Source organism: Mytilus edulis, chromosome 11, assembly GCF_963676685.1.
Source record: "Mytilus edulis chromosome 11, xbMytEdul2.2, whole genome shotgun sequence".
Classification (NCBI taxonomy): domain Eukaryota; kingdom Metazoa; phylum Mollusca; class Bivalvia; order Mytilida; family Mytilidae; genus Mytilus; species Mytilus edulis.
The window spans coordinates 81,992,115-82,013,232 of record NC_092354.1 but is presented as its reverse complement, the minus strand read 5'-3'; the positions used below and the strand labels follow the sequence as shown (position 1 = coordinate 82,013,232).

The following is a 21,118-nucleotide window of genomic DNA, read 5'->3' as shown; positions in this document are numbered from 1 at the left end:
GCAAACCCTTTTTTTCTCAATGATCTGCAGAATCTTTTTATTTAACATCTTAAGGCACGGTCACCATTTTCTAGGCTTTGTAAAAATGCCAAATGAAAAGAAAGCAAGACAATTTGAAGGTGCCATCATTATGACAAATACAGAAATTAGAACAGAGCATCAGGCTACTTACCAGACTAGACCTTGTTGGAAGCCCTGTTGCTGTGTTACCATGGATACTTACCGGACTAGACCTTGTTGGAAGCCCTGTTGCTGTGTTACCATGGATACTTACCGGACTAGACCTTGTTGGAAGCCCTGTTGCTGTGCTGAACATGGATACTTACCGGACTAGACCTTGTTGGAAGCCCTGTTGCTGTGCTGAACATCATACTGGAGCTCTTTCCCAGATTTCTCTGGAATATCATGATTTCTTCTTGGTTTGGCATAGAAATATCATCAGGCTGGAAAAACAAAACACTTACAACTCAAATTTTTGAACAAGCTTATTTTGATGTGAATTCTATTATCAAAGAAATGTAATTTCATTAATGAAATCTTATTGTCTTAAGGGATAGTAAATTTTTTTGGTCAGTGGCTAAATTTTTACAAATGTATCTATCTAATTGACTAGTTTAAAAATGGCTGCCATCATATAGGGAGAGTACTGAAAGTGGTGATAAGCATCAACAATCAAAGAAATCTTGTGTAATAAAAGAAACACCTTTTCTAAATAAAATAACTACATGTGTTCTTATTTACTTCTTTCTTTCTGTTTTTTTGCAACATTTCTTCAAGTAATTTATTGAAATAGCCTTGACCATGTTGACACTTGTATTTTTATCTATCTGATGAGTTAAGCTTTTTCAACTGATTTTTAAAGTTCGTTCTTATGTTGTACTGTTATACCACTGTCCCAGGTTAGGGGAGGGTTGGGATCCCGCTAACATGTTTAACCCCGCCACATTATTTATGTATGTGCCTGTCCCAAGTCATGTAATGCAATGATTGTCATTTGTTTATGTGTTACATATTTTTTTTTTTTTCATTTTTTATACATAAATTTGGCCGTTAGTTTTCTCGTTTGAATTGTTTTACATTGTCATTTCGGGGCCTTTTATAGTTTACTATGCGGTATGGGCTTTGCTCATTGTTGAAGGCCATACAGTGACCTATAGTTGTTAATTTCTGTGTCATTTTGGTATCTTGTGGAGAGTTGTCTCATTGGCAATCATACCACATCTTCTTTTTTATATTGACACACAAACTATTGAACATTTAGGAGACAGAAGTTTTACATGACTTACCCGTCCCATTTTGTTGAGTTCCTTTGTCATTAAATGTTTACACAATGTCTTCCCGAGCGCTAGTTTATCTTCTTTTTTCTTTTCTGAGGTTACCATTGTGACAGAGTTATTCTGTACCAACCCAACACATTTATTATCAGAAAGATGCAGCTTAGCTATTTCCTCTTCCAAAGAATCGTTAAGATCTCCGTCACTATTTGAGGTAGGTTTCACATCCTTTATTGATGGTGATGCATTATGGGTAAATTGTTTTTCATTTTTAAAATGATTGGCATTACATTCTGAAAGACTATTGGTTGGAGTAGAGTTATCACTAGATTCATCGTCTGTCAATGACAAACCATTAGGAGACCCGTCATGTGACCTGCAACCATGGTTACCATCATGTGATATACCTCTTTGGTGTCCATCATTAACAAGAGATAGAGAAAGTTTTTCAAAATCTGGTCCGGGTTCAGAAAGACTTTTAAACAAACGTTTGGCCACAGTTTCTCGACAACGAGACCCTGACTTAGGCCTATCACATTTGTCTGTAATATCTAGACTAGATTTTTGTACCGGTAACTTTGTAATTCCATCATGTAATATCGGACTCACTTTTTCTTGAAAGACTTTTTGTTTTTCCTGTGTTTTGTGGAATGTTGTAGATTTTGTATTTCCTCCACTATCACTAGTTCTGTCCTTGCCAGATATAATCCTGTCATCAATGTTCGTAACAACAGACGTTTTTTCAACTTGAGTAACATCATTTTGATTATCAATTTTATCACAACTTGTTTTCCCATCACTAGCCTCAATGTCATTTAAATGTTCACCTATGAAGAATTTACATTTGGTTAGAGGTATTGAACCAATACTGTCATGGATGACCTTGTCCGGGACTCGGTGAGAGAGACTAGCAAGGTACGACTCTAACTCCTCCGAATGGAGGGGTTTCATTAGATCTGACAAATCAGAATACATAATCTTATCTTCTACATTCTCAGCAAGGTCACTGAGGTCAATCTTACGTTTTTTGTAAGTTGTGTTTTGACTTTTAGAATTTGTAGTGAACAAGACTTTAGGGCTTGGAAGACGTTTAATCAGTGTATCTGGATCAGTAGGATGTTTGGAATGTGAGTCTCCTTTAAATGTAAGAGGTTTCACCTTCAGACTCTCCTTCAAAAGTTTTTTTGCATAACAAAAATGTGAAGCACCCTGGGATTGGTTACTGCTAGCACTGGGGCCAACTGTTTGCATAGAAATGTTTGACTCTTTCTTGAGATCTGTTACCATGGCAACGGAGGAGTTACACATTCTATCCTCTTCATTTGTTTTCAATTTTCTTCCAGAAGGAGGTTTGTGATAAAACAATTTTTGATCAGGTACAACTTGACCTTCAATTGATTGGTGACCTAACTTTGACCTTGGGATTGATTCTATACATCCATCATCTTCATCAGAAACTTTAGGAGATTTAGGTCGAGAAGGCAGACACAAATTATTATCTAATTTGTCAGACTTTTTATTTTTTGTTTGGTCTGATTGGTCAGATTTTTGATGTCCGTTATCTGATTTGTCAGATTTTGCATGTCCGTTATCTGATTGGTCGGATTTTTTATGTCTGTGATCTGATTGGTCAGATCTTGCATGTCCGTTATCTGATTGGTCAGATTTTTTACGTCTATGATGACTCTCCAATGACTTTAAGCTATATTGATCTAATCCTAAAGACTTTGAGGAGTGTGGTCTTTCTGACGGGGACTCATTTGTTGAAGTTCTATGTGAGGTTCTGGCTTTTGTAAACTTGTCCTGTTTCTTTTGTCGACCTTTACCACATTCTATGCAAGTAAGATGTGGCATATCTTGAGGACGTGGCAGTGATGCCACCGATACTTTCATTGTGGCATGTGTCATGTCTGATTGTGGAAAGTGGTGGACATTTGGAATGACTTTAAAGCTGTAATTGACGGTCTCTCCTGGTGCATACAACCTAAAAATATACCATGCTTACAGATCATCAAGTCACAATGTTTTGAGACAAGCTTATTTATAAGGTGATCATATTTTCACAATATTATCATACATATCTTGCATACTTTGACCTATAATGGTTTCCACCTACAAATTGTAGGTTATCCTGTTTGAATGCTTATATGTTCTTGTCATTTTAAGGGCCCTTTATAGCTTGCTGAAGATTGTACTTTGACCTATAATGGTTTACTTTTACAAATTGTGATTTGGATGGAGAGTTGACTAATTGGCTCTCAAACCACATCTTCTTATATCTATATATGATGTTCAGTGGTTGTCGTTTGTTGAAGTGGTTCATAAGTGTTTCTCATTTTTCTTATATAGATTTGACCATTGGTTTTTCGGTTTGAATGCTTTTTTACTCGTCATTTTAAGGGCTCTTTATAGCTTTGCTGTTTGGTGCTAGTCAAGGCTCCCTGAGGAAGTTTGTATTTTGACCTATAATGGTTTACTTTTACAAATTGTGATTTGGATGGAGAGTTGACTCATTGGCTCTCAAACCACATCTTCTTATATCTATATATGATGTTCAGTGGTTGTCGTTTGTTGAAGTGGTTCATAAGTGTTTCTCATTTTTTCTTATATAGATTTGACCACTGGTTTTTCGGTTTGAATGTTTTTTTACTTGTCATTTTAAGGGCCCTTTATAGCTTGCTGTTCTGTGAAAATTGTACTTTGACCTACAATGGTTTACTTTTACAAATTGTTACTTGGATGGAGAGTTGTCTAAGTGGCACTCACATCTTCTTATATCTATATGATTCATTACAGCTCCCCAGTACTAAATATCGAATTCAGAAAATTTTGCGTGTATTTAATATTGTGATTGTTGTATATACATGATAAATGTATTGAACAAAAACGTGAGATTAATTATAAAGTTTCCAGGGAATACTGCTTACAAACACTATCCTGTCTTCGTCCAATTTTTGCAAAAATAAAATCAATGCAAAAATTCTTACAGTTTGTCAGTAGAACTGTTTTTGATGGTTAAACACAAGAATGGTAAAATTTATGCTATTAAAATTGACTCATTGGCTCTCAAACCACATCTTCTTATATCTATATATGATGTTCAGCAAACATGATCTGTGTAATGTGGTAATAAACATTGTGTTTAAGATTCATAAAGTTAAGTTAAGTCAAACTAAAGTTAGAAAACAGGAAAGAAAAATTCAGCATTTTTTTATTTGTTAAGGGGTATAACTCTAGAATGGTAAAAGTGATGCCACCAATATTCAAACTTGATTTGTGTTTATACGCATTGCGTATAAGTTTCATAACATTTGGTTAAGGCAAACTTAAGTTAGAGAACCAAAATCCATAATAGACATACAGTCAGACAACTTAATTCATCCTCTGATACGACAGGGCATACAAATTGTAAAATTTGTCATTTAAGGGCAATAACTCCTTTACCTGTAAATAACTTCAAAAGGGAGACAACCTATACTAGAAATCATCCAGGAACTCAGCTGTGAAAAATGTAGATATGATCTGATAGCCTGGAGTAGAAATCTTCCTGTAACACAGCCAGATTCCGTCTTCTCCATTCTATAAATAGAAATAATCATATCAGTTGTTTGTGCCAACGACAGTAATCAATCAATATGGTTAAATAATAAAAAAATTTGTAAGGGTTCCGCGGAACCCAGTGTCTCGCCTATTTTTGCTGTAAATCACAGGCTCAACAACAATGAGGAAAAAAATCAATAAAAACATTCCTCTTGTTACTATTTTATGATTGTAAGAAAATCTAAGTCCATTTGAAAGTAAATTACAGAAAAAAACAGAGTAATCTTTTTACAAACTTTACTTCTGGATACAATCTTATGATCATAAATAAGGTTATTTCCAAGTTTGGTACAAACCCAGGATAGTTTAAGAAAGTTATTTAAATTTTAAAAACTTTAACCACAGAGTGAATGTAATGGTTCCCTGCAGAAAAAACTAAGTCCATTTATAAGTAAAATACGGAAAAAATTGAATTTTGTTTTTACAAAATTTTCTTCTGGATACTATCTTATGATCATAAACAAGCTTCTGTCCAAGTTTGGTACAAACCCAGGATAGTTAAAGAAAGTTATTAAAATTCTAAAAACTTTAACCACAGAGTGAATGTAATGTTTCCCCGCAAAAAAAACTAAGTCCATTTATAAGTAAAATACGGAAAAAATGGAATTTTATTTTTACAAAATTTACTTCTGGATATTATCTTATGATCATAAACAAGCTTCTGTCCAAGTTTGGTACAAACCCAGGATAGTTTGAGAAAGTTATTAAAATTCTAAAAACTTTAACCACAGAGTGAATGTTTTGTTTCCCCGCAGAAAAAACTAAGTCCATTTATAGTAAAATACGGAAAAAATGGAATTTTATTTTTACAAAATTTACTTCTGGATACTATCTTATGATCATAAACAAGCTTCTGTCAAAGTTTGGTAGAAATCCAGTATAGTTTAAGAAAGTTATTAAAATTTCAAAAACTTTAACCACAGAGTGAATATTTGTTGACGCCGCCGACGACGCCGACGACGACGGAATGTAGGATCGCTTAGTCTCGCTTTTTCGACTAAAGTCGAAGGCTCGACAAAAAGAAACAGAAATTTTATTCTGGCGAGTTTATTATTGACACCAGCAGAAATTGAGTATCATTAAAACTTCAGAGATTTTTGTTTACTGAATCATCTTATGTTATTGTTTTTTAATTTGTCTCATTAGTGTTTTGTTGTGACAACTGCAATCAATAATTCTCCTGTAAAGATGGTTTGTTCGATTTATACATAAATTTAAATAATCAGGTGAAATATCTGCCACAACCTTTAAGACAAGTGAGCAGATTGATATAGGTGAAGGGAATGACAATTATCATAGAATAGCTATTAAAAGAATTTAAATATAGAAAAATATTCAACAAGTGACCATACAACCCATTAATTCATAATTGCGCATAGCACACAATTTAATTATCAGTGTTGTTTGGTCACGAGTTGAATATTTTTTGATATTTGAATTCTTTGATTAGTTATTCTTTGTATTACATTGGCAAATGTTTTTTTTTTTTTTAAATTAAAGTAGAAAATGTAAGGAACTATATTTTTTCTATGCATTTACAACTTGTTTTGATGCGACTAAAGACAATTTCTGGACAACGCCTATTGTTGTATGACATCACAGACTCACAGGAGTGAAATAACCACATCTATTGCACATGGTGACATGTGAAATTATAATTTTTTATTTCACTGGGAAATCAATGTTATTCATTGCAACAAATGTAATAATACCCGTTATTTCTCCATAGTTACAGGTTTTATAGTGTTTATACCTTTTAGAGATTATCTGTACATCCCATCTTTCCAGCAGCATTGCTGTATCCTGGCAGGATACAGTGGCTCCCTCTACTGTTGAAGCCTCCAACTGACCATGATCACATTTGGGGAGTAGTAAAACATCCACTCGCATTGGAATTTTGTTTCTACACATCATCAGCATTTGTTTCCTAAGCTGGTCTGCTTTTCGACACTGAAATGATTGAAATATTTATAAATGGAATAAACCTAGCTTCACACACTGCCCTGACACTGCCGATAATAAAATTGAGAATGGAAATGGGGAATATGTCAAGGCAACAACAACACTACTTAAGAGCAGAAAACAGCTGTAGGCCATCAATGGGTCTTCAACGCAGCAAGAAAAACCTGCAACCAGATGTGGGCCTCTGCTGGCTCCTAAATAAAAATGTGTACTAGCTCAGTGAAGATGGACGTCACCAAACTCCAAGACTTATAAATGAACCAAAATAAAATAAAACAGCATACAAGACTAACAAAGGCCAGAGGCGGCAGGGTTAAACATGTTTTGTAAGATCTCAACCCTCCCCTATACCTTTAGCCATATAGAATTAAGAAACACACAGCAATACGCACAGAGACACAATTTGGTGGTAAACTTTGTAAGAACATTCATATTAATGTATTAGGCTGCCGGAGGCTAAAACAGCACCATGTACATGAATTCGAAGTACCTTGTACATTTGTCGGGAGTCAACACATGGCTTATTGATTCAAAATATTTCACCTCATTTCATTTTGAAGGAGCGCATGAAAGATGACATTTTATAAATACATAACAAACATAAAATATTGATTATGGATATATCATGTATAAAGAGTATCGTCTGAATACAGCTCTATGAGCTGTGCAGGTGATTTTTAAATTTGAAAGTATCATTGGTCCTGTTGACATTTGGTTTACTGTTTAGGTTGGATATTTTTCAGGATCATGGCTGTACGGATGGTAAAACTTATTGCCCCATCGCCAAGTGAGTGGGGCATAAATTACAGACCTAATTCACAATCACATTACACTAACTTGACTAAGTCTTACCTGCTCTCTATGTCTATCACAACTGTGACTCTGATCAAGGCTAGGACAATGTGGACCTTCAACTCTCCTTTTTGGAGATAGATCTGGTATCCTGCCTTCTGTTATCAACATTCCCATATCAACAAACAAATCAATCGGGTCACAAACACAGTCTTCCATGTCTTCTGATGCTAAAAATAGAAACAAATCAATCGGGTCACAAACACATGAAACACAGTCTTCCATGTCTTCTGATGCTAAAAATAAAAACATAAGTATATATCCTTCTTTCAACCCAAATTTAACAATAATTGTTCTACTACACATGTAAATATACAATGGGTCTTTTTGGCTGTCTTATAAATCTGCTTTTTAAACTCTACATGGATAACCTTTAACCCTCTTGCTGTGAGTTATTTTTCAAGGTTGCATTTTGTGTGACATCATGTTGCATGCACTAATGACCATTACATTTGGGAGCCATCGAAGAAAAATATTACACTATTTTATTTTCTGTCTTTTATTTGAACGAGGTACAGTAAGGCAGCAACCATTTGATTTTCTGGGCGGGGGGGGGGGGGGGGGGGAGGGGGAGGGGGGGCTATGGATTTTTTTGGAAAAAAAAGTTTGTTTCCAGTTTTTGGAGAAAAAAAATAATTGTTAACGTTGTTGACCCTGAGAAAAAAAAATTGTTTTTTTGTTTCGCCCTCAGCTGCCACTATATGTAATGCTAAAATTGAAAGAAAAAAGTTGTTGTCGACTTGCCCGTAAATTAAAACATGGACATTATGTCATGTACATGATGTATGTGTCCCTCCGGCACAGTCAGTGTGGACATTATGTCATGTATGTGTCCCTCCGGCACAGTCAGTGGGGACACATGTGTCTCCCGGCAGCAAGAGGGTTAACAGTTTCATTGATCCAGATATAAACAAGAATGTGTGTCCATAAGACATCCAACATGTCCAAGACACCATGCCTGCTCACAATATCACATTTCAATGTTTCAGTGTAAAAAGTTGATGTGACAAAAACCCAAAATCCATGCTCAGTCAACTATGATGAGTACAGACAAATGTCTAAACAAACTTATTCTATTATAAATTACGTATACACCTAAATAGTTTTCTAGTTTGAATTGATACCATTGACGGATCCCCTTTTTTTGGGCCGATCAATGCATTTGAATGGGAGCATATAGTTGGAACCCCCCTATACTCTCGGTTGGGAACCCCCCCTTTTTCAAATGGCTGGATCCGCCCCTGGATACATTAGTCAGTAATATGAAAATTGGCTATTGTATTACATTGTATTACTGTATCATTGAAAAAAAACTACACACCTTATTCTATTCATTTGTTATTTGATTCAATCTTGACATGGAGAAACATGCGAACATAAAGGGTCAAGTCGAATCAAGGTTGTGATTAAAGCAACACAACTGTGTCCTAGAGACTTATACATCAATTGATCCAAGGAACCATGCACTTCCTTCAGTTTTGGGCTCTCCTCTAAATTCCACTAATTCTGTTCTTTCATGTAAGACGAGAAGCACATTTCACCCGAAGTGTTTCTGGGTACAAAAATAGAATATTTTTTTTATCTTTTGTCAAAAATAAATCGTTAAATAGATCTGGAAAGCATCACTCGTAACCAGATAAGTTAAATAGGATACTGGATAATTTTTACATCTGTGTTTAAGTGTGTATGATTATCATGCTTATCACTGCAAGTTCCAGTGGATACCACAATATATACCATGAATACATTCATAAAGAAAATCTAGCTTATTTTCTTTTCTTACTCTACTTGTTGATTATAAAATAACAATCAAGATACAGTCATGAAATGATGATGAAAACAAAGAGTTCTAATTATAGTACACTATAAGTTGAGTTGTCATGTCGTTAACTGACTCATGAACACTTTTGAGTCACATTTTTTTCAAATCACAGAAAAACAGGGTCTTGTGAAAATATATGTTTTGTTGTTTTTAATGTGATTATATTTTGAAACCATAGAGTTCTCCTTTTCAAAAAAGATAGCTCAAACAGAACAAACACCTTTTTCCGGTTGATTGGTTTTAATTGCTGTAAAAACAGCTGTTTTGTACGGACCCATTTGTTATGCAGGAAATGACGACCCTCCCCGGGTTGAGTTACAAACCTGTCTCAGGCTTCATTGTCCGCCTTATCACCAAAAAACTTTTATCATCTCATAGCTTTATCCTTCATTTCCTTATCTGCATGAAAACGGGTCTTAAATTCGTCTAAATTTTCGATATTTCGAGGGTTTTTGACGTGTTTCGTCCGAGACATCTGTTGTGTTTACTTCGTCCGGAGGTCACGTGAACACTTTTCCGTAAACATTGAGAAATATAACTTGATACTTAAAAATAACGGCTATCTTGTAGAAAAATTAACTTTGTAGATATTTTTACATCCTATAAAGAAAAATCTTTTCGACAAATAAACGAACAAAGTCAAACGAATACAGGTGATTTTGACAACCAGAGTTCATTGAACTTTGACCTCGCGGTTGTTGAACTTTTACCCGTAGAAACGTATATCCGTAAAAGGTAACTGGTTTATTTTGTGGAAACTTAATTGAAATTTAGCTAGAATTAAAGAAACGAGAAAGTGCATATTTTTTTCTTTGTAAAACGAACAGAAATTTGATAAGCAACGAACGAATAAAAGGGAGTTAACCCATAGCCAATAAAGCGCGCGCTTTTTAAAGTTCTAAAAGTCTAAATTCTTTAAATTAATGATATCTTTTGAACGTCAAGAAACTTAAAAAGTAATATAGGGAGGTTCTATTTATTTTTCATTTTTCAATTTACGCAATCTTTGAGAATTAGAGTACTTTTTTCTGTAAACGGTAAATTCAAGACAACTTTTTCTAGCCTGCTTTCGACTCAGTAGTTACTGTACTGAAAATTATTCAGATGGACTTTTAAAATTTAGTAAAATAATGCTTATTGACATAATTTACCTCAGAAACAAAGTCTAGGGGACACAATTGTAATTCACGAAACTGACGCGAAATAATAAGTTCAAATTAATATGTCAGATAGAGCGAAATTTGACAGACATGGCGTCTTTTTCAATACTAGTATATAATTTATGATATTACATTAAATTCATGTCAACATCATGAAGGTGTTCTCGAGAAACACTCACTTGGGATATATATATATAAACATAAATGATGTGGAAAAGATGTAGGAATGGATTTTTTTGGTATAAAATATATGGGTAAAAAATATAGTATAGAACAAAATGTACTCATGGACAGCTGAATATTGAGAGCAAAACAAAAAACATGCACCTATAGGTTTATCTTAATAAACGACTCTAGGTAGCAAAACACACTTTTGTTTCTAGGTTTTTAATGAATGATTCTTCTTGTTAGTTGTTATTGACTTTGAACCGCTATATACCATGCATTTACTCCGGGTACTCTCAGAGCTGTACTTATACATGTTATATGTAGTTAAGTGGTTGGGATGTACAAGTACCCGTCCACGTTCGATCTGTGTTACTCCGGGTACTCTCAGAGCTGTACATATATGTAGTTAAGTGGCTGGGATGTACAAGTACCCGTCCACGTTCGCTCTGTGTTACTCTGTGTACTCTCAGAGCTGTACTTATATGTAGTTAAGTGGTTGGGATGTACAAGTACCCGTCCACGTTCGCTCTGTGTTACTCCGGGTACTCTCAGAGCTGTACTTATACGTAGTTAAGTGCTTGGGATGTACAAGTACCCGTCCACGTTCGCTCTGTGTTACTCCGGGTACTCTCAGAGCTGTACTTATACGTAGTTAAGTGCTTGGGATGTACAAGTACTCGGCCACGTTCGCTCTGGGTTACTCCGGGTACTCTCAGAGCTGTACTTATACGTAGTTAAGTGGTTGGGATGTACAAGTACCCGTCCACGTTCGCTCTGTGTTACTCCGGGTACTCTCAGAGCTGTACTTATATGTAGTTAAGTGCTTGGGATGTACAAGTACCCGTCCACGTTCGCTCTGTGTTACTCCGGGTACTCTCAGAGCTGTACTTATACGTAGTTAAGTGGTTGGGATGTACAAGTACCCGTCCACGTTCGCTCTGTGTTACTCCGGGTACTCTCAGAGCTGTACTTATACGTAGTTAAGTGGTTGGGATGTACAAGTACTCGGCCACGTTCGCTCTGTGTTACTCCGGGTACTCTCAGAGCTGTACTTATATGTAGTTAAGTGGTTGGGATGTACAAGTACCCGGCCACATTCGCTCTGTGTTACTCCGGGTACTCTCAGAGCTGTACTTATATGTAGTTAAGTGGTTGGGAAGTACAAGTACCCGGCCACATTCGCTCTGTGTTACTCCGGGTACTCTCAGTGCTGTACTTATATGTAGTTAAGTGGTTGGGATGTACAAGTAGCCGGCCACATTCGCTCTGTGTTACTCCGGGTACTCTCAGAGCTGTACTTATATGTAGTTAAGTGGTTGGGATGTACAAGTACCCGGCCACATTCGCTCTGTGTTACTCCGGGTACTCTCAGAGCTGTACTTATATGTAGTTAAGTGGTTGGGATGTACAAGTACCCGGCCACATTCGGTCTGTGTTACTCCGGGTACTCTCAGTGCTGTACTTATATGTAGTTAAGTGGTTGGGATGTACAAGTACCCGTCCACGTTCGCTCTGTGTTACTCCGGGTACTCTCAGAGCTGTACTTATACGTAGTTAAGTGGTTGGGATGTACAAGTACTCGGCCACGTTCGCTCTGTGTTACTCCGGGTACTCTCAGAGCTGTACTTATATGTAGTTAAGTGGTTGGGATGTACAAGTAGCCGGCCACATTCGCTCTGTGTTACTCCGGGTACTCTCAGAGCTGTACTTATATGTAGTTAAGTGGTTGGGATGTACAAGTACCCGGCCACATTCGCTCTGTGTTACTCCGGGTACTCTCAGAGCTGTACTTATATGTAGTTAAGTGGTTGGGATGTACAAGTACCCGGCCACATTCACTCTGTGTTTTTGTTTGATGTATTTCTACTTGTATCCATCTGATGAGTTAAGCCTTTTTCAACTGATTTGTATAGCTCGTTTTCATGTTGTACTGTTACACCACTGTCTTAGGTTAGGGGAGGGTTGGGATCCCGCTAACGTGTGACATGTTTCCCCCCGTCACATTCTGTATGTTTATGTGTCAGTCCCAAGTCAGGAGCCTGTAATTCAGTGGTTGTCATTTGTTACTGTGTTACATACTTGTTTTTTGTTCTCAGTTTTTTGTTAGTATTCTCGTTTGAATTGTTTTACATTTGTCAGTTCGGTGCCTTTTATAGCTTACTATGCGATATTGGCTTTGCTCATTGTTGAAGGCCGTACGGTGACCTCTAGTTGTTAATTTATGTGTCATTTAGTCTCTTGTGAAGCGTTGTCTCATTCTTAATCATGACACATCTTCTTTTTGTCAAGCCTTCGACTTTTGTCGAAAAAGCGAGACATAGCGATCCTACATTACGTCGGCGTCGTCGTCCACAAATATTCTCTCTGTGGTTAAAGTTTTTGAAATTTTAATAACTTTCTTAAGCTATCCTGGATTTGTACCAAACTTAGGCAGAAGCTTGCTTATGATCAAAAGATAGTATCCAGAAGTTAATTTTGTAAAAAAAAAAAGCATTTTGTCCGTATTTTACTTATAAATGGACTTAGTTTTTCTTCCAGTTAATATAACATTCACTCTGTGGTTAAAGTTTTTAAAATTTTAATAACTTTATTAAACTATCATGGATTTGTACCAAACTATGACAGAAGCTTGTTTATGATCATAAGATAGAATCCAGAAGTAAATTTTTGTAAAATTAAATTCCATTTTGTCCGTATTTTACTTATAAATGGACTTAGTTTTTTTGTCAGTTACCATTACATTCACTCTGTGAATAGAGTTTTTAAAATTTTAATAACTTTCTTAAACTATCCTGGATTTCTACCAAAATGGACAGAAGCTTGTTTATGATCATAAGATAGTATCCAGAAATTATTTTTTCCATTTTTTCCTTATGAATGGACTCAGTTTTTTCTGCCATGAAACATTACATATACTCTGTGGTTAAAGTTTTTGAAATTTTAATAACATTATAAAACTATCCAGGATTTCTACCAAACTTGGACAAAAGCTTGTTTATGATCAAAAGCTAGTATCTTGAAGGAAATTTGGTTAAAATTTTGTACTCGTTTTTTTCCGTATTTAACTTATAAATGGACTTAGTTTTTCTTCCAGTTAACATTGCATACAGTCTGCAGTTAGTTTTTAAAATATTTTTATGTAGTTAAGTGGCTGGGATGTACAAGTACCCGTCCACGTTCGCTCTGTGTTACTCTGTGTACTCTCAGAGCTGTACTTATATGTAGTTAAGTGGTTGGGATGTACAAGTACCCGTCCACGTTCGCTCTGTGTTACTCCGGGTATAAAAATATTTTTTTCATAAACTATCTTGGATTTTTACCAAACTTGGACAGAGAAGCTTCTTACAATCAAAAGATAGTATCAAGAGAAACATTTTTATCAAAAAATAATTCTTATTTTTGTTGAGCTTGCGATTAACAGCAAACGTAGGCGAGACACTGGTTCCGCGGAACCCTTACGATGTTTTTTTTTTATTATTGATGTTGTGTTTGTACACTTTTAAGGCGTTTATATATATATGCTGACTTCTATACACGTCATTTCAACGGTTTCAGGTGGGAAGTTGTCTGATCGACAAATAAACAACATCTCTTACTTTAATATATATTTTTCAAATAACGTAAAAACAAACAAGTAGAAACAGTCAATTATATTATGGAGGTATAAAACATTACATGTATGTAAAATCCAGTCAAACACGCAATATTTAAATTATTGATATTGATTTCTGACACGTACACATATTCCAAAGAAGAAGGAGCAGACGAAATCGTTTGGCGCCATTTGGAAGACTAAAATGAAGATCGTAATAATACTTCTGGAAATGTTCTGTATTGTCCTTGCTATGTCCTTGAAACAAAGAAGTGGTCAATTGAATGCCGGGAGTGGTAATCAATTACTATGGTACTTCCTTAACAAAGTAGAAAAACTTGACACAAAAATGGATAAGATTCAACAGGAGAATACTGAAATTAAAAGTAAACTAAATGGTTTACAAGCAGACGTTAGACTTTTAAAAGGTAAGATAATCCAGATACAACTTAGAATGGAAATGGGGAATGTGTCAATGAGACAACAACCCGACCAAAGAGCAGATATATAACAGCCGAAGTCCACCAATGGGTCTTCAATGCAGCGAGAAACCCGGAGGCGTGCTTCGGCTGGTCCCTAAACAAAAATGTTTACTAGTTCAGTAACAATGGACGTCATACTAAAGTCCGAAATATACACAAGAAACTAAAATTAAAAATTCATTCAAAATTAAGAAAGGCCAGACGCTCCTGACTTTGGACAGGCGTAAAAATGCGGCGGGGTTAAACATGTTGTATGATATCTCAACTCTCCCACTATACATCTAGCCTATATAGAAAAAACAATACGCACAGTAAACCTCAGTCCAAAAGAAACCCGAGTATGATGTCAGAGTGTTTACTATAGCTGAATTGAATCGTCATTGTATAACGATTGCGATTTAACTCTAAAATAACGATATTATAGATAACAACACTTTCAGACAAAACTATTAAACGATATTGGTATGTCGTATATGCAGATTTTAGAAATGATATAGTATGCAGTTTAATACTGCTGTATATCACATATTATTTCACAAGTAAAGCCATACAAGTAAAGGAAGACCCTGACCAGAACAAACTGACTAGAACTTCAATGAAAATTGTTCGTAGCAAAATCCCATGCTGTAGCTAAATGCAGACATTCTATTAAACACATTATTTCTAGCAATTTATAATAAGGAACAGACATACTGAAAAAATGGTCACGAACAATTTCATGAAATTTTATCTAAGAACCGTAAACATGTATATATCATTCACCCGCACCAAACCACGAACTAAGTCTGTAAATTCCCTTTTTTTCTGTTTATTTGCTGCACATGTTCTGTGATGATGTGCCATTGATGGATACTCCAAATAATCTGTTTTACTATTGCAAATATAAATGTCAGATTATCATCAAAATCAGCTACAGAACTAGCATAGACATATTTCGGAATGATGAAAAAAGAAACGAGTGCTTGAACGTTAGAGCATAAAGGCCTAAATTAATATATTGTTTGTTTCCCTAATCCCGACCCTGCCAAGCCAAGTAGGTCGGAAGGTAGGGAAATAATTTTTTGTTTTCCAAAAAGCTTGAACAACATTGGACGATCCTGCAAGGCTGAAAATCAGAAATGAATAAAATAATATTTGACTTAAATTTGACAATAAAATTTTATGAGTAGCACCAATTTTCCAGGGTCGGTTGGGATTGGGGAAACAAACAATGTTGTATTTGAGACCATATATAAATAAGAATACCAAATAAACTTTTTTTCTATATTTATGTAGATACGACCAAAAAGCTTTGTGACCACGGATGGTTTCAATTCAGGAATAACTGCTATTTATTTACATACACCAGTGTAACATGGGACCATGCAAGGGTGAATATTCTCTATTTCATACTTACGGATGTACTTAGGTGAGGTTTTGGAATACTAACCAAGTAAGAGTCAAATGTTCGGACTCCTTGGTTTTTTTCCATATAATACAAGGTAAAATATCCCCCCCCCCTTATAACACCTATGTATCTTTTAGCATAAGACTTAATGGCTCATAAAAGAGGGACGAAAGATACCAGAGGGACAGTCAAACTCAAACGAAAATAAACTGACAACACTTTGGCTAAAATTGGAAAAAGACAAACAGACAAACAAAAGTACACATGACACAACATAGAAAAAAAAAAGAATAAACAACACGAACCCCACCAAAAAACTAGGGGTGATTTCAGGTGCTCCGGAAGGATAAGCAGATCTAACCTCACATGTGACACCTGTCGTGTTACTTATGAGATTACAAATCCGGTAAATAGTCTTATTCGGTAGGTCATATTCATGAAAGGCAAGGGAATTGTAGTTACGACGTAAGGAACATATCCGATATCATTTGTGAAACGATTATTCCATAACGGTCAACCAATTCGTGATGGCGTCCGTAAAATTTACGTGATGATTTTAAATTCACCATTTGGAACTCTTGATTTAATAGCTTCCTTGTGAGGAACAACCCGCTATCAAGAAAATCATAATAGGAAATGCAAGCACGGGAATATCGTATCAATTGGGAAATAAACACCGTATGCAGGTGCTGCTGGAATGTTGCTACTTAGAAATGGAAAGTTCACAATTGGAAAGCTGAAATCATCTCTTTTGTCGTAAAGTTTTGTTTTCAATCGACCCTCATAGTCAATTTCTAGATGTATTATATCAAGATAAAAGGTCATTTGTAAAAATTTAAGCAGATTCCTGATTTTCTAATTTTGATTTGAGACCCAAATAATACCAATGCAAATATAAAGTAAAAGTCCGAGTCAACCTTTTCCCGCCATATTTATTAATCGAATACCTCGAAAAGGAGTTCCATGACCTATCAATATTTTAAGCTTATTTGTATCCTTAACTTATACTTTCCCAGCTGAATGTATCAATTTTGAGTTGTTGATTTATTTAATTTTACCTTAGATCACCTCAGTACATCCTTAAGTTATTATAAACAAAGTTTTATATTTTTGTATAATGTCTCATAGCCTTTCGCAAGTCAAGTGTCTTTTAAGAAATTTGAAAAACGGGGACACGAAGATAAGAATACTGAACACCAAGTATCGTCCAAATAATCCCACTTCGTATTCTGTAACGTTCTCCACTGAACATCGGTCATGTTTGGTAAATGTTCCCCACAGGTCGCCAGTAAAGTTTTTTTTAATGTCTTCGACGATTGCACACAATAGTATTCACGAACAGTGGATTTAATAGTTGATATGGGTCAGTACTGCTTTATAATCGATATTTTTTCCCGATTTTTCGTGATTAAGATTAAATGAAAAAAGAAAAAGAAAAAAAATGTTGACAATATTTAATCATATCCTGGATAACAAATTAAATGTTGTAAATAGTACTTATTCTGTTTTAAAGGATATGTGTAAATCAAAGAAAAGTAACTTGGTAAAAATAAACGACGCAGATGAAAATCGATGGTTAGGCACCAAAATTACAAATGCAGGTGAGTTAGATAACCCTAACCCTAACCCTATCCGAGAATATATCGCGGACTTTCATCTACCTATCGGACCCCTCAGGTCCATCTTGGTATTTGGTAGGTGTTATCTCTCCGATTCCCTCTAGCGATGTTCTGGCTTCTGTCTGATGGTTCTGGTCTACGCTGGCGGTGTCACATGATGGTATTACTTCAGCGGAGGTTACAGCAGAGCTTTTGGCCAACACCCACTGGTCATAACGCTTGGCTTCCCTCTTCTGGTGGATGGTGTTTTGTTCTTTTTCAGGGCCGGCTTGTGTTTACTGGAGGATGCCTCTATGCCTCTAGTTCTTTAGCCTTGTTCCATGTTAACCGAATTGTCACCTGGTCAGTACTGGCTGAAAATGTCTAGGCAGAGTCTTTTCCAGACACGTTTATGGCAGCCAATAAAGCGTTTAATTTATTTGGGAATTCAATAATGATTTGTCCAAGAAGCGTGTTGTGAGCTGTGATAATAGAAGTTACCCTTTTCACTATAGTCATTTAGGGAGGTACCATTTGATTTTTAGGGGGGGGGAGGGGGTAGGTTGAAATTTGAAAGAAAAAACAAAGGCTCTTGGCAAAAACATTAGCAGGATGACAATTAATATAATAAATAAGTCAAGATAAACTAATGGATGACAGAATAGAGTGAAAAATGAAAAGACAGGACAGATTACAACTAACAAAAAATTAAGGACAAAATTTTTCATACTCTAAATATCAAATGGTAGCTCCCTTAACTATACCTTTTGGTGTACGTGTATTGATGAATATTCTACTGTATGTGCCTGATCGCAATCATACCCTTCATGTTTGAATTTTGGCCTTGAGCATCACCGAAGAGACATTAATTACCGAAATGCGCATCTAGCGCATTAAAAACAATAAATACCGTATATGTTATTCTTACCAGATATTTACTTAAAAATAACGTGGTGTAACAACATCCCTGATTTAACAATTTACAAGTAATATATCATTACAGACAAGGTCATAACGAACAAGTTTTGACATACAGAAACCGTGAACTGGTGTCAAAGGGACATCACCGTCCATGTTCAACCGACCTATTGTATCAACTGATAATTTGTTCTCGTTCTGAAAATGCATATAACATATTTGCCACCGTACGTACAGCAATACACAATAAATCAACCATAAATCTCTCTGGTCTTAAAAATCTTTAGTAAGCATGATTTGTTTACAGTATAATTTGATATTCCTCCTGGTTCTTCTACCAAGTCAGATCTCTTCATTCCGATATAATTGATGATTTCATTTTCTAAATTGTGAACTTTCAATGCATTTCTTTGTAGAAACATTCCAGTAGCGCATGCATACGGATTAGATATCCCCATAGTTGACAGTATATCCAGTATTTCCTATCATGGTTTTCTTTATAGGGTGTAAATGCTCACAAGGAAGCTATCAATCAAAGAGTTCTAAGTGGTGAGGGTGAAATCATGCCTTAGTTAGATTTTTGGACGCCACCACGAGTTGGTTGACCGTTATAATTATATCTGTTTCATAGATTACGACGGATATGTTACAATTGTCTGAACTACAAAGCCGTCTTATTCTCCCGAAATGTGACCTACCAAATCAGACTTATCACAGGGTTTGCACTAAAATGAGCAAAACGATGGTTGCCACATGTGGAGCCGGATATGTTTTCCCTTCCGGAGTACCTCTATAAGACCAGTGTTACTCAGTCTTAAGTTTACTTTGTTGTATAGTTTATCTGTTGTTCTTTGTCTACTTTAGAAATGTCATTGTCAGTTTGTTTGGGAATTGTGGGTTTGAACGTCCCTTTGGTATCTTTTACCTCTCTTTTTACTAGGCCTGTTTGCTTACGTCTTGATCTTACGAGAAGTTGTGATTTATTTGTTGAATTTTTAAGAATTCCAGATATTCTCAATACGAATAATACCAACAGAAATGCTATTTGTTTTTTGCCATTTTGATAGATGTCATTGATGTGTTGGTTTAGGTGTCTCCAACACATGTTCAATCAAAACGACTGATTGATAATCAGGACTGTTTCCAGTGGCGGATTCGGGGGGTGTTGAAGTAATAAAATTAACAGTACCAATGTTCTTGCACCAGATGCGCATTTCGACAATACATGTCTCTTCAGTGATGCTCGTGGCCAAAATATTTGAAATCCAAAGCTTATATAAAAGATGAAGAGCTATAATCCAAAAGGTCCAAAAAGTATAGCCAAATACGTGAAAGGAATCAGAGCTTTGCATGAGGGAGGCGTCGCCACATGCTTTGATTGCAAATATTTGTTTTACCATTACCGACAAATACGCCGTCCTGACTTTTCTCGAATCCTTGGTTATTCCCAGATTTTTTTCGGCATACATTGACATTTTTTTTAAACTTTAGTTACGTATAATATCATATTGTTTATACAACACTCCGTACACAATATAGCCTTTTAATTGTAGGTAAAACACAGATTTGGTTAGGTGGAAGTGATCCAACTGGAAGAAATACTTGGATGTGGATTTCTGATTTCACAGAGTTGAATTACAAAAACTGGTCCCCTGGTAACCCAAGTTCGAACGACGAGCAATGCATGATGATGTATTCAAAATCATTTAAGTGGAATGACGGGGAATGTTACTCAAAGAGAGGCGGTTACATCTGTGAAAAACGTTTATAGATATCAGACAGGGAGCGACCATTTAATGTTCTGGAGCGGCAGGAGGATTTGAAAAATAAATAACTTATCTGTTGAGTAAGAACTGAGCCCATTTAGGATGAAAATAAAGATCATGCAACATAAAATGCTTGAAACAAAAGCATGCGTAGCAACATATGTAAATAAATGTGAAAGATGATAAAATCCTCCTCCCCAGAATATCAAATGGTAGTCCTTTAAATGGTCGATGCATTGGCTAGATTTCAGAACATTGTTTTAGTGTTATTCAGTGGCTCTTTAGATTTTATCTCAAATAATAAGCAAATTATAGTTTTATAAAGGATGTTTTAGTTATTTATTAAAGGTTGTAATGATTTGAATCGGGTATTAATTTTTAGAATTTAAAAACAGATTTAAGGGATATCTGCATTTACATTTCGTCGTTCTTTCAAAATTCACTAATGAGTGGTTCATTGATTTCTTTTAAATGTCTTGACCTTGAAACTTATCTTTAAAAAAATCTAGATCGATGATTCAAGATCATTTATGTTAA

General features: G+C 35.6%; 2 protein-coding genes across 4 annotated transcripts in view; one reads left to right on the top strand and one right to left on the bottom strand.

Moving 5' to 3' along the window:
- Window positions 1-10,183, bottom strand: part of LOC139496419 (atos homolog protein A-like) — a 28,098-nt gene extending 17,915 nt beyond the window's left edge. For all 3 annotated transcript variants that reach the window (XR_011657653.1, XM_071285011.1, XM_071285012.1), the window contains exons 1-6: window positions 9,834-10,183; window positions 7,689-7,858; window positions 6,628-6,824; window positions 4,719-4,853; window positions 1,287-3,258; window positions 327-443 (exon numbers count right to left, since the gene is read on the bottom strand). Coding sequence is in view for 2 of the 3 variants with exons in the window: in XM_071285011.1 (XP_071141112.1) it covers window positions 327-443; window positions 1,287-3,258; window positions 4,719-4,853; window positions 6,628-6,824; window positions 7,689-7,858; window positions 9,834-9,849 (2,607 nt within the window). In the remaining variant the exon portion in view is untranslated. The remainder of the gene's footprint in view (window positions 1-326; window positions 444-1,286; window positions 3,259-4,718; window positions 4,854-6,627; window positions 6,825-7,688; window positions 7,859-9,833) is intronic.
- A 4,384-nt stretch (window positions 10,184-14,567) lies between these two features.
- On the top strand, window positions 14,568-20,901 carry LOC139495003 (perlucin-like protein). The gene is made up of 4 exons (XM_071283118.1): window positions 14,568-14,858; window positions 16,188-16,282; window positions 17,813-17,900; window positions 20,369-20,901. Exons 1-4 carry the CDS (start codon window positions 14,636-14,638, stop codon window positions 20,584-20,586), a joined length of 624 nt encoding a protein of 207 aa, XP_071139219.1. The 5' UTR covers window positions 14,568-14,635; the 3' UTR covers window positions 20,587-20,901.
- Window positions 20,902-21,118: the final 217 nt, after the last annotated feature.

What these genes read in the sequence shown, in the direction of transcription:
- LOC139495003 (XM_071283118.1), top strand. Translation starts at nt 14,636, where the DNA reads ATGAAGATCGTAATAATACTTCTGGAAATGTTCTGTATTGTCCTTGCT. An exon ending in AGACGTTAGACTTTTAAAAG is followed by an intron (nt 14,859 to 16,187) that starts GTAAGATAATCC and finishes ATATTTATGTAG; the next exon opens with ATACGACCAAAAAGCTTTGT. An exon ending in CACCAAAATTACAAATGCAG is followed by an intron (nt 17,901 to 20,368) that starts GTGAGTTAGATA and finishes TTTTAATTGTAG; the next exon opens with GTAAAACACAGATTTGGTTA.